General features: G+C 35.9%; 1 protein-coding gene across 1 annotated transcript; it reads right to left on the bottom strand.

Annotated features, from left to right (window-relative positions):
- On the bottom strand, positions 1-930 carry LOC122444072 (olfactory receptor 4L1-like). The gene has a single exon (XM_043472872.1). The coding sequence runs from the start codon at positions 928-930 to the stop codon at positions 1-3; it is 930 nt and encodes a 309-aa protein (XP_043328807.1).
- Positions 931-13,068: the final 12,138 nt, after the last annotated feature.

Raw genomic sequence — 13,068 nt, 5'->3', positions numbered from 1 at the left:
CTATGTGGAGCTAACATTTTGGAACTGTAACTTTCTCATGGCCACTTGCATTTTCTGATTTCTCAAGGTGTAAATAATAGGATTCAATAAGGGTGTGATAACAGTGTAAAATACAGCAAGGACTTTATTGCTGGCAAAACTCTTGAAAGGCCAGGCATAGATGAAGATACACGGCCCAAAGAACAGACTGACCACAGTGATGTGGGCAGACAGTGTGGACAGGGCTTTGGAGAGGCCTCCAGATGATCTTCGTTGCACGGTGGCCAGGATGACAGTGTAGGAGACAAGCAGGAGGAGGAAACAAATAAGTGACCACAGTCCACTGTCAGCAATGACAAATAATTCCAGGGTGTACGTTTCCACACACGCAAGCTTAATCACAAGGGGAAGGTCACAAAATATATTGTCTATGATGCGGGGGCCACAGAAAGGCAGGTTTACCGTTAATACCATCTGACTCATGGTGTGTATAAAACCGATTGTCCATGAAAGTATAACAAACCCGTTCAGCAACCTATGGTTCATGATTTTCCTGTAGTGCAGGGGTTTACATACGGCCACGTATCTGTCAAAAGCCATGGCTACCAGAAGAGTTGCCTCAGCACCTCCAAACAAGTGCATGAAGAACATCTGAGCCATGCATCCCCATATAGAGATGGTCTTGTGTTCAGTGAGCAAGTCTCTGATCATCTTGGGTGTGGTGACCGTGGAGAGACACATGTCCAAAAAGGAGAGGTTTCCGAGGAGGAAGTACATGGGAGAATGAAGGGTGGAACTGCAAGTCACTGTGACCATAATGAGAGCATTTCCCAGCACAGTAGCCCCGTAGATCAAGGAGAATGTCATGAAGAAGACAATCTGAAGTTCCCATCCTGCAGAAAATCCTTGTAAAATAAACTCAGTCACTACAGATCCATTTTTCAGATCCATTTGCTCAACTCAAGAAAAGTTCCAGAAGTTCTTTCTTATATCAGATATTTTCAAGAAATGATTAGTGCCTACAAATTAGAGAAAATAAAATGGAAAAAAAAAAATAATGGTGTTCCTGTAGGTTAGCCTCTAGAAGTATACAGAACAGATACTAAAATGTTGACTGTGGACCTGGGGAGTACACAGAAGACAGCATGACACTAAGCCTTCTATGAAGAGTTGTGCTACATGAATAACATGTAAATGAGCAGTAATATTACTATTGACACTTTTGTGACAGTAAATGCAATAATTGCATGCATTATGGAGAAATGACAAGGCTTGCTAACTATTAAAATGAAACCAGCTATAATTTGGGAACCATTGCCTTTGTCACATGGAGTTATTTTTTTTACTTCCAGAATTATATTTTCTTCTTTTTTAAAACTAAACATAAAGAAAAGTTTCTTTTGTAAATGCTCCTGTTAATGAAAAAGGGACTATATTTTTCACATAGTTCCTATGCTACACAGAATTTTACAACCCATGATACAGCTAACGACAGAAAAACCTGAATATGAAATTAATTCAATTAAGCAAAAATTGATTAAAAAGACTTATTTTGGCCTTTTACTTTATTTCAGAGGGAAAGATGACATTCATTTAAGTTGATGACTTTCCCAGCATTTGTGTCTCTTATTCTTCTTCCTGAGCAAGTCTTCTCAAAATATTTCTGCACTTAATAGACCTGTTCTTCTATTATGAATACAAAGGCAATATAAATGAAATGAAAGAAATTATTATATAGCTTAGACAACAAAATGTATTGGTAAAGAAACTTTTATTCCTCTTGAATAATTAATTGCCAATTTCATTTTATTGCTTTCATTCAATTTATGACCCACTTTGGAGAAAATTGAAGGTAGAAAAGTAATCATTAGCACTAGGATAGCACTTTCTAATCATTTTTTCTCCACATCTTATTTAGTAAATGAAAAATCAAGCTCTATGTAATTAAGTAAATCTCCCCAAGTCCTACGGAGAAGGCAATGGCAAACCACTCCAGTACTCTTGCCGAGAAAATCTGATGGGGTCGCAAAGAGTCGGACACGACTGAGCTACTTCACTTTCATTTTTCACTTTCATGCACTGGAGAAGGAAATGGCAACCCACCCCAGTGTTCTTGCCTGGAGAATCCCAGGGACTGCGCAGCCTGGTTGGCTGCCGTCTATGAGGTCGCACAGAGTCGGACACGACTGAAGCGAGTTAGCAGCAGCACCAGCCCCAAGTCCTAAAGGCAAGACCACTCCCAAGAATGCGTAGTGAGTATTAGATGAGATAGTGTATGTATAAGCGCCTGGCTTGGCACAGAATGAGCACCGAGAAGGCATATATTGAGTCAGTTATTCATGTAAATCCAAGATTAAAGTCTGAGAATAATTTATATAAATCCCTATTGCTGCTGCTGCTAAGTCACTTCAGTCGTGTCCGACTCTTAGTGACCCCATGACCTGCTACCAGACTCCTCCGTCCATGGGATTTTCCAGGCAAAAGTACTGGAGTGGGGTGCTATTGCCTTCTCCGAAATCCCTATTAGAAAAGTAATAAACCAAGGCTTGTTTTATTATCAGATACGAATATTTCCGCTCTTGCTCATGTGTATACAATACACATTACTTAATGTAACAAGTAAATATTTTCTTTCCCTTTTATTATAGACACTTTAAGAAAACAAACAATTTCTGTATTGATGGATTTTATATTTTTTAAAACCTATGCACACTTATCCTAGACAAACCTCAAAACTAAGTGAAAGAGACCTAACACAAAAGACTACATGTTATATAACTTCACTTATATGAAATATTGAAAAACAAAAATCCATAAAGATAGAAATTATATCAGTACTCCCCTTGAGTTGGGATGTGAGTGCCAATGGGCTTTGCTGATGATAATGATTTAAAATCAGATTGTGGTGATAGGTACACAAATATGTGAGTATAATAATAATCATTGAAATGCATACTTAAAAAAGGTAAATGTATAGTATGTGAATTATATTCAATAAAATGTAAACCATTATATATATTTTAACTTTTATTCTTGTTAAAATTTAGTGTTTATAAGTTATAGTTTTCTAGTACTATAGAGCTGCTTGTACTCAAATATATTTCATTGTGAGATAATTAATGACCTACTGCAGTCTAATCGAATAGTTATAAATGTATTAATAATTATAAATAGTTAAATAGTTATAAATGTTAAAATAGTTATAAATGTATTAATATCCCCTATTTGAATTTATATTTTTGGCTTCCTTTAGTATTTGGAAACTTGCTCTTCTCTGCTCTTGTTAAACAGTTTCCTTCATACTTTTCCTACTATTTTGAATACTCATAATTTGTTTCGGGGAGTATTCAAATTTTCCTTCATTCTCTTGAATATGAGGGGTTTCCCTGGTGGCTCAGACAGTAAAAAAATCTGCCTGCAATGCAGGAGACCCAGGTTCCATCCCTCAGTCAAGATGAGCCCCTGGAGAAGGAAATGGCAACCCACTCCAGTATTCTTGCCTGGAGAATCCAATGGACAGAGAAGCCTGACCTGCTACATACAGTACATAGGGTTGCAGAGAGCTGGACACTACTGAAGTGACTTTGCACTTTAATACGAACATCCTGTAAGGACTTCTCACTCTTTCAGATTTATTTAAAATCTCATTGTATTAATGGTAGGTTTTATACAGAGATTTTCTAAATATCTAGTTTGTGTCTACCTAATTCTACCTTGCCAACTCCTGTTTCAACTGTCATTATATATGCATATTTACATATTCTGCCGACACTTGAAGCATGATTCCTATTCTGCTCCATGAGTTTCTAGGTTTTCCGTTATTTTCAATAATAGTATGAATTATCTGGATACTCAGGATTTATTTTTCTTAATTTTAGTCATGATTCCTAATCACATCATCTATTGCCATATTTTACTTTGCAATATCATTTTGAGAATATATACCTTTTAAATTTTCATGAAAATTGTTGGTTATAGCTCATTGTGAAATAAATATGTGATTTCATATCTTAGAATCCAAAACCTTTTCCTTTCAGCCAGCATGGAATTAACTAAAATACCATTTTCAGTGTATTAACCTTCTAATGAATTAGCTCTCTGTAACATTTTCACTTACCTGCTCTAAAGGCACAGTATTAAGAGAAGCATGTTCAAGGGTTTATTCAAAATGAGAAATCTACTTTTCACTCTCTGTGAGTCCCTTCATATGGTTCTGGATACTATTTTATGCCTGTGTTATAAAGATGTGAACCACCTTGGAGGCAGATTTGTTGGATCTCTGGGACTCCAAATTTCAGTGGGAGTAGTTAAAACACTGAGGCTTCTGCCATAGTGTGACCAGGAAAGATGTTCACACTTAATTTCTGATCCTGGAATATGCTGTCACTCTCCTGTCATTTCCTGGAGTATTCAAATTTTCCTTTAGCCTCTTGAATATGAGGGGCTTCTCTGGTGGGAAGTTGAAATGATTAAAATAGGCATGAGAGTGTTGGTTGACTGTGATAGTGTAAGTGTAAACAGCTTTGATTTAACACACACTTCATTTTCCTCACTTCACTCCCGAGAAATTTTCTTACATTCCTTCTGACAACTCTGCAGTAATTTTTTAGATGAATAATCAAAAAACCGTTCTGTCCATCAAAACCTTAATATAAAAATTGATCTACACATATTGTATAAAAGCACATCTTATGTATGTATTTACATATTACAGAAATAGAAATTTTAAAAGATAAAATTGAAATAAATTATGTTAAATTATTTTAAATTGATATTCATTAATGGTTATCTGCTTTAAGCTACCTAAAATATAGTGTTTTTGTTATTCAGGTGTCTTTCTATGAGATTTTGAGAGAATATTTATACTTGGCACAAAATAGCTTCATAATCGTTTCTGTGTGCTGCTGTGCTGTGTGCTCGGCTGTGTCTGACTCTGTGACCCCATGGACTGTACCCTGCCAGGCTTCTCTGTCCATGGAATCTTCCAGGCAAGAAAACTGGAGTGGGTTGCCATTTCTTACTCTATGGGATCTCCACGACCCGGGGATCAAACCTGCGTCTCTTGCATCTCCTGCATTGGCAGGGGGATCCTTACCACTGTGCCACCTAGGAAACCCTTTCATAATCATTACCCTTTTTAAAATAAAATGTAATAAATTCTTGTTTTGTAAGGTGTTGCTTTTACTAAATTAATCATATTGATATTTCTGGTATAGTTTGCAACACAGGCTTCAAAGTCTGTTCGATAACTTGATAACAAGGGATGCCCTGAATAACTTTTGAATTGGTTGACATCTCTGTTCCTTATCTCCAAATCTTTATGTATCTAGTCAAATTCATCATTTAACCCATGGTTTAATGTAGAGTTTTTGCATAGATATTGCTTTTTTGCAAGAGTCATTGTAGTTGGGAATTTCTCATATACAAATGTTAAAATTTCCCATAGTCTTGCAATGAGCAAAATTCCTTTCCACAAGACTTAATTTATTCTATCACTATATTTGCAAACATTAGAATTGGTTTGTGTGTTCTTTCCCATGGTGTTTGCTGATAAGGAATGTATTTTATTTATTTTCATATTGCTCATCTTACCCATTTTTACAGAATAGCAGAAAATACAAGTAATTTCTCAGTGGAATGTGGCTTTGTTCATTTGCTATTAATAAGAAACATTCTAAAACACTTTTTATTACATTAAGTGAAGAATTTAAAGCCTTCCATTGATTATTATATGGCTATTAATATTTCAAAGAAAATTATCAGTAGTTTCATTATGGTATTATTGGAAAATGTGCTTGATATATTTTCAATCTTCTTATGTTTATTGAGACTTATTTTATTGCCTAACTTGATATCTACCCTAGAGAGTGTTCTATGTGCAGTTGAAAAAATATATATTCTGTTGATTTTGGACAGAATGCTTGGTAAATATCTGTTAAGTTTTTCTGTTCTAATCTGTCATTAAAGACCAATATTTCTTTACTATTTTCTGTCTTGAAGAATATCCATTGACATAAGTAGTGTGTTAAAGGTCCTTACCATTATCGTACTGTCCTTTTATGTCTGTTAATATTTGCTGTATGTATTTAGGAGTTCCTATGCTGAGTGCATAAATACTTACAAGTGCTATTTCTATTTTGAAAAATAAATGATTTTCATTTTTACAAGATGTAATACCAGTCAGTCTTGTGTATATCCAGGTTAGCAAATAAGGCATGAGTAGCTGCAAAGAGATTCTAATATTTTAGTAAATTCACAGAGTACTTGATAGTGTAACACAACTTGTAACTTAAAATTGTATTTCACTGAATCATAAATTTCAGGTATTAAAAGCAGAAGATAATCAGCAGCTTAGAAAATAACATAGAAGAAACCCAAAAAAGAAAAAGTTAAAGGAGAGACAGGGGACATAGGAGAGCTACTTGGTAAGTTTGGTGTCTCAGTGGCATGTTTACTGGATGACTTGAAGGCAGAAATACAAAATAAAAGGCAGCCATGAGGTTATTCTCTGATACCTGTTTCTCCTGCACTACCCTGCCTTTTCAAAGCTCTGCTCCAGCCATGTCTTCCATGATTCAGGCTTGCTCGTTGTTTCCTAGCATTCCAGAAACTTATTTCTCTTTCTTCTATTTTAGTTCCTAAATTTATGTTATTTTAAACTTAGAAATATTTCATTACTCTGCAATTATTCGCTTGTTCTTATTTATTCCTAGCTGAAAATTTTGAAGAAAATATTCCTGTGTAGTAGCATTACACCAGTTCAATTCAGTTCCATTGCTCAGTCATGTCTGACTCTTTGCAACCCCATGGATTGCAGCACGCCAGGCTTCTCAGTCCATCACCAACTCCTGAAGCCTGTTCATGTTCATCAAACTCATGCCCATCAAGTTGGTCATGCCATCCAATCATCTCATCCTCTGTCATCCCCTTCTCCTCCTGCCTTCAATCTTTCCCAGCATCAGGGTCTTTTCCATTGAGTCAGTTCTTTGCATCAGATGGCCAAAGTATTGGGGTTTCAGCTTCAGCATCAGTCCTTCCAATGAATATTCAGGACTGATTTCCTTTAGGATTGACTGGTTGGATCTCCTTGCTGTCCAAAGGATTCTCAAGAGGTTTCTCCAACACCACAGTTCAAAAGCATCAATTCTTTGGCACTCAACCTTATTTATGGTCCACCTCTAACATCTGTACATGACTACTGGAAAAACCATGGCTTTGACTACATGGACCTTTGTCAGCAAAGTGATGTCTCTGCTTTATAAAACACTGTCTAGGTTTGTCATAGCTTTTCTTTCAAGGAGCAAGCGCCTTTTTATTTTGTGACTGCAGTCACCATCCACAGTGATATTGGAGCCCAAGAAAATAAAATCCGTCACTCTTTCCATTTTCTCCCCATCTATTTGCCATGAAGTGATGGGACTGGATGCCATGATCTTAGTTTTTTGAATGCTGAGTTTTAAGCCAGCTTTTTCACTGTCCTCTTTCATCCTCATCAAGAGGTTGTTTAGTTCCTCTTTGCTTCCTGATATTAGAGTGACTATCATCTGCATATCTGAGGTTGTTGATATTTCTCCCAGCAATCTTGATTCCAGCCTGTGAGTCATCCAGCCTGGCATTTCACATGATGTACTCTGCATAGAAGTTAGATAATGTCAGTATACAGTCTTCACATATTCTGTTCCCAGTTTTGGACCAATCAGTTGTCCCATGTGAGGTTAGAAATACTGCTTCTTGTCCTGCATACAAGTTTCTCAGGAGACAGGTAAGATGATCTGGTATTCTCATCTCTTTAAGAATTTTCCACAGTTTTGTTGTGATCCACATGGTCAAAGGCTTGTATTGAAGAAATAAACAGATCATCAAAGGAGATAATTCAGTATAAAAAAAGAACCCTATATACCACCATTCATCACTGGATCTTGATTGTCAACTAAGTTCTCAATTAATAACTTGAATACTTTAAAATATATAGGACCCCTGGGATACTTCTTATTAAACTCTTAATTTTATTTATAATAAAATTGTGACCCAGGATTTGATTTTCCCCAAAAACTTGACAAATTACCATGTCAAAGAAGAACACTGAAGCTCTTTCTCATCATATAAAATAACCCATGTCTTCCGTGACTAATTTTCTTCAGTTTGATCTGAGAAGTTCATATATACATACTAATATAAACTAAAAGTCAAATGTTCTAAACTATGCTTAAATTTATAAAAGATGGGCAGTTATGGTGGTCTTAATGCTTGGGAAAAGGAAAGACTAGGGCAATACGCAATTTACTAGTGAATTACATTTATTTTTCTGAAAAAAAAGAGAAAACTTGAAAAGCTATTAATTTTAGTGCACTGCTAGTTTAATTTTAACATATAAGGCAAAATTAGAGAAAAATATAGCACACAAAAATGCCAAAATGTAGAGAATATAAAAAACAAACAATAAAATATCTATTAGGACCAGTAAAACTAGAACTCCTCTCTGCCACACCTAGTTTTACCTTGGAAAATGAATTAGACCTTGGCTTTAAGAGCTTATAGCTGCATCCCAGGAGAAGGAGAAAAAGTTTTTTGGTAAGAAAACAAATCAAGATATTGCTCTATTATAATTAATATTATTTCCATAAAGCACCCTCAAATTTTCTTTTATTAACTATTGAAAGGATACCATCCCAAATAACTTTATTTGATATTTTTGCTATTCTTTTTTAAAGCCAACCTTTTAAATTCTGTTATCTACATGATAAATAATTTATAGATGTTAAGATGAACAAATCTTAAATGTATAGTTTGAAAATTTTGTTTTCCTTGTGCAGGCGTCTATGAAACTACCACACTTGTCAAATTTCTCAATATTTTTCTCACACCAAAAATTTCCCTTCAACTGCTTTGCAATAAACATTCACCAGCAGAGATAAGGACTATTCTCATTTCTCTCATGTAATATGTTTTGTCTATTGTTGAATTTCTTTTAAATAAACTCTTACAATGTGTATGCTTTTGAGTATCTTCTCCCTAAAATAACAGTCTTTTAGAGATGTATCCAGACTTTAATGTATAAGTTTAAATTTTTTTTAAATTTATTACTGAGTTTTATTCCACTGTGTGAATGTACTATGAATGTAACCTCATCTTGGTATCCATTTCTCAGAAGACCTAAATTAACATAATTGGTACTGGGAGTGGTCTGAGAAACAGATGAAAATGGGGACTTGTAGCTGAATCAATTGGCCTGGTGGCCAATAAGATTTCACTGCAAATGGTAGGGTTCCCAGGTGGCTCAGTGATAAAGAATCCACCTGCCAATGCAGGAGACGCAGGTTCAATTCCTGGCTCAGGATGATCCCCTGGAAGAGGAAATGGCAACCCACTCCAGTATTCTTGTCTGGAAATTTCCATGGACAGAAGAGCCTGGCAGGCTACAGTCCATGGGCTAATAAAGAATTGGCTATGACTGAGTTAGTGAGCATGCATTCACACAAGTGATAGATGGGACATAGGCCCTGGCTTAGTGTAGTTGGCTGATGGCTAAATATTTCATGGGTGGTGATCTAGGAATACAACCTGTTGGAAAGGAATACTATTGCAGGTGAATGATTCTTTTATTTGAAAGAAAGAGAGGAGAAATTCCTACAAATAGTGCAGTTGTTTGCTTATTGTTAAGTTGGATTGATACCTTGAAATAAAAGAAATTGAAAGCCATTAACTAACAAACGTTAAAGGTTAGGTGTAAGGACTTAAAAACTCTTTGGTAGTTTACAAAGAGTTCCTTGTCTCCTGAATAAGGAGACACAGACAAGCAAGATGCTGAAGATCTAACAGAGCTACACAAGTATACTATACCTTTAGAATATCCCTCACCTTTGAAACTGTTAGTTACTCAAGTAGTGTCTGACTCTTTGCAACCCCATGGACTGTAGCCCACCAGGCTCCTCTGCCCATGGAATTCTCTAGGCAAGAATACTGAAGTGTGTTGCCATTCCCTTCTGTAGGGGATCTTCCACAGTTACACAGATCCAAAAAAGTACAAACACTCTAGGCATGTGTATCATGATAAGGTCAGAGCACTGGTAGGGAAAAATTTAAAACCATGAAATATCGAGTGAGTACGTCTGGATAAATGCCCCAGCAGACTTTGCTTCTACAGACTCCTCAACATCAGAATGAGCTAGAACTTTCTGCTCAAGGAGCTTCAGAGGCCTTGCTTCTGCAAGGAAATAGGTCATCTTTTAGGCCTGGACTAACTTCCTCTTCTGCATAATAACTAGAGTAGAAGCCCAGCATAACCCCTGGGATACACTGGGCCTGATAAAAACAAAAGAGACTGTATACTAAAGTAATTGTGAGATTTTACTGTCATGTTCTGGCAGGAGCCATGAGACTATTATTGAAGGGAGTCATGAAACTATTATTGAAGGGAGTATTCATGCATTGTTCTCTTCATTCCAAAGGGAATCTTTATGACAGTTGTTTTTAATTCTCAGTCAGGTAAATCATGAACTCTGTTTCATCACTGTCAGTTTCTGGAGATTTACCTTGCTTCTTTATTTAGAATGTCTTTGCCTGGTTCTCTGTTGATTCTCTGTGTTGGTCTCTAAACATTAGACCATGCATGCACCTCTGCCAGTCTTCACAGATTGGCCTTGTACAGGTGGGGGTCCTCACCAATAAACCTGAACAGAGGTTCTGGAGACCTCTGCCAATGGTTTCCCTCCTCAGGAGGAAGCATGCCTCTTGGCAGTGATTTTTATTTTCTCACTCTGTGGACAGATCGTGGTGAGGTATGTGGTGGAGCTTTGGCATTCTAGAAGCCCAACCTGCCGTGTCCATTGTCCCCCAGCACCTGGACTCTGTCAGAACCATCACAGCTCCAAGCCTAGTGAGATAAGTACTAGCTCTTTGGGAAGCCTCTGTGAAGTTGGGATGCTAGATCCATAAATTAACTCTTTTCCTTTACAGGTGGAAGCTGAGAGCTGGAATTTTTTATCCACTCATTCTGTGCTGAGTTATGGAGGATCAGTGATATAACTGGCCCAGCTAATTGCCTCTGTCTTCCCCCAGACAGCCAGACTGTGACAGACCTGTCAGAGCTCCAAGACTAGCAAGACCTGAATCTCCTTGCCTGATTTGGCGAGTCTGGTTTTTCATTCTCCAGGGGTAAAAGAGACTTTCAATTGGTTTCAGAGTTCTCACAAAGAAAATCTGTCCTCAAATTGCTGTTAAATTGGTGTGTTTGTTGGAGAGCAATGGTCCAGGGATTCCTCTTCTCATATTGCTCATGTCATTCTTAACATCAATTAGTGAGGTAAGCTGTGACATGAACGAGTCTTGAAAACATTGAAGAGAAGCCAGTCTAAAAAGACCACATCCTTGCTTCCCTCACACTTCCGGCTCTAGGCAACCATTAGTCTACTTTTTGCTTCTAAGGGTTTGCCTCTAAAGGACATTTCATACAAATGGACTCATGTAAGGTGTAGTTTTTAGTGACTCATTTCTTTAACTTAGACAAATGTTTTCAAGATTCATGCATAGTGTAGCATATGCCAGTACCTGATTCATTTTTATTGCCAAGTAATATTCCATTGTATGGATATAGCATGTTTTATTTATCCATTCATTAGTTGATGAACATTTGCGTTGTTTTAACATTTTTACTAGTATGATGAAAGCTGCTACAATCATTTTAGTATAACTTTTTGGGGTGTACATGTGCCTTAATTTTTTGAGGGTGTATTTGGAATGAAATGACAGGGGCACATGGTGATTCTATATTTAACATTTTTGAAGAAATGCCAAAATTCTCTCCAAAATGGTTACACCATTTTGTATTCCATCAGCAGTATATGAGGGTTCCAGTTATTCTACATCCTTGTCAACCCTTGTTATTTGTCACCTTTTGATTATAGCCATCTTAGAGAAATAATCATAATTTTATGAGACAATTTTAGGAATAGTATAAAACTGTTTCACTGGTAATCTTTTATGAGCATTCTGATCAGTAATGTGTTATAGGTTATTTTGACATTTGTGAACTACTAAGCATGAATTTAGCTTGCCATAAAGTTTAAACAAACAGGCTCCCAACATGCTGCAAAGAATCCGAGCATTGTGCCTTAACAGCATCACTCTGGATGAGCTTGAGGATGCACTGAATGGAGAAAAAAATCTACATGCTTCTTTAGGATTAATTTCAAAACTATTGCCTAGAACAGGAAAAAATGTTTGGTCTCTTGAATTGGGGAAGAATATTTAAGATCAGCCATCAATAAGTTTAGGATTCTGAATTCAGCAAGAAATGCCCCCTTCCCCTCAACACTAACAAGCTTAATTTGCTTATAATTGCAATAAAAATTGCAAGCTTACCAAAGACAATTGAACCATAGTTTAAGCACTTGGAAAGAACAAGTTACATGGTATACTACATAAAATTTTTAAAAAATGTTCTTCTACTTTTATTTCCTTAGGTTTGAAAGTCAATTGTGCCTACAAATGGCATTTCTTAGAGCGTTTGGTTTTAAGGCTGCTCTGTGCAGTTCTATTGAAATTGCCTTCTATTTTTTTTTCCCTTTGTAATCTTATGTTCAATCTAGCATTTTATATTTATGATACTGTTAAATATAATTTTTTATTCTTACGTTTTCTCTGATTGGTTCAAATTCTTTCAATCATTATTTGTTTAGGGTGTCTCATTTAATGATAGTGTAAATGACTGTCATTTGTATGAATGATAATTATTTATAAATGACTATGAGTATAAATGATAGTATTATGATTGTCATTAACAACCCATATCACTTAAAGTAATCTCTAACAGTATTCACCATGTTTTTATATTTATTTCTTCCCTAGCAAATATATATTGCCTGTATTATAAAGTATTTAATGATTTTTATATGTCTATTTTGCTGAGATCACTAATTATCATTATATAACAGCATTGTGTAAATTTAAAATATATTATCATTAATTTTTTCTGCATCAGTTGTGATTCTAAAATAAGAAAGTAAAGCCATGTATTACATATGTATTCAAATTATATTAGCATTATATTTGAAAGCTGGATTACTTACACAATTCTAAAATCTAAAAGTT

The sequence above is a fragment of the Cervus canadensis genome, chromosome 6 (assembly GCF_019320065.1).
Source record: "Cervus canadensis isolate Bull #8, Minnesota chromosome 6, ASM1932006v1, whole genome shotgun sequence".
NCBI lineage: Eukaryota > Metazoa > Chordata > Mammalia > Artiodactyla > Cervidae > Cervus > Cervus canadensis.
This window is presented reverse-complemented; position numbering and strand designations above follow the sequence as displayed.

Coding starts and splice junctions, on each gene's coding strand:
- LOC122444072 (XM_043472872.1), bottom strand. CDS start 930: ATGGATCTGAAAAATGGATCTGTAGTGACTGAGTTTATTTTACAAGGA.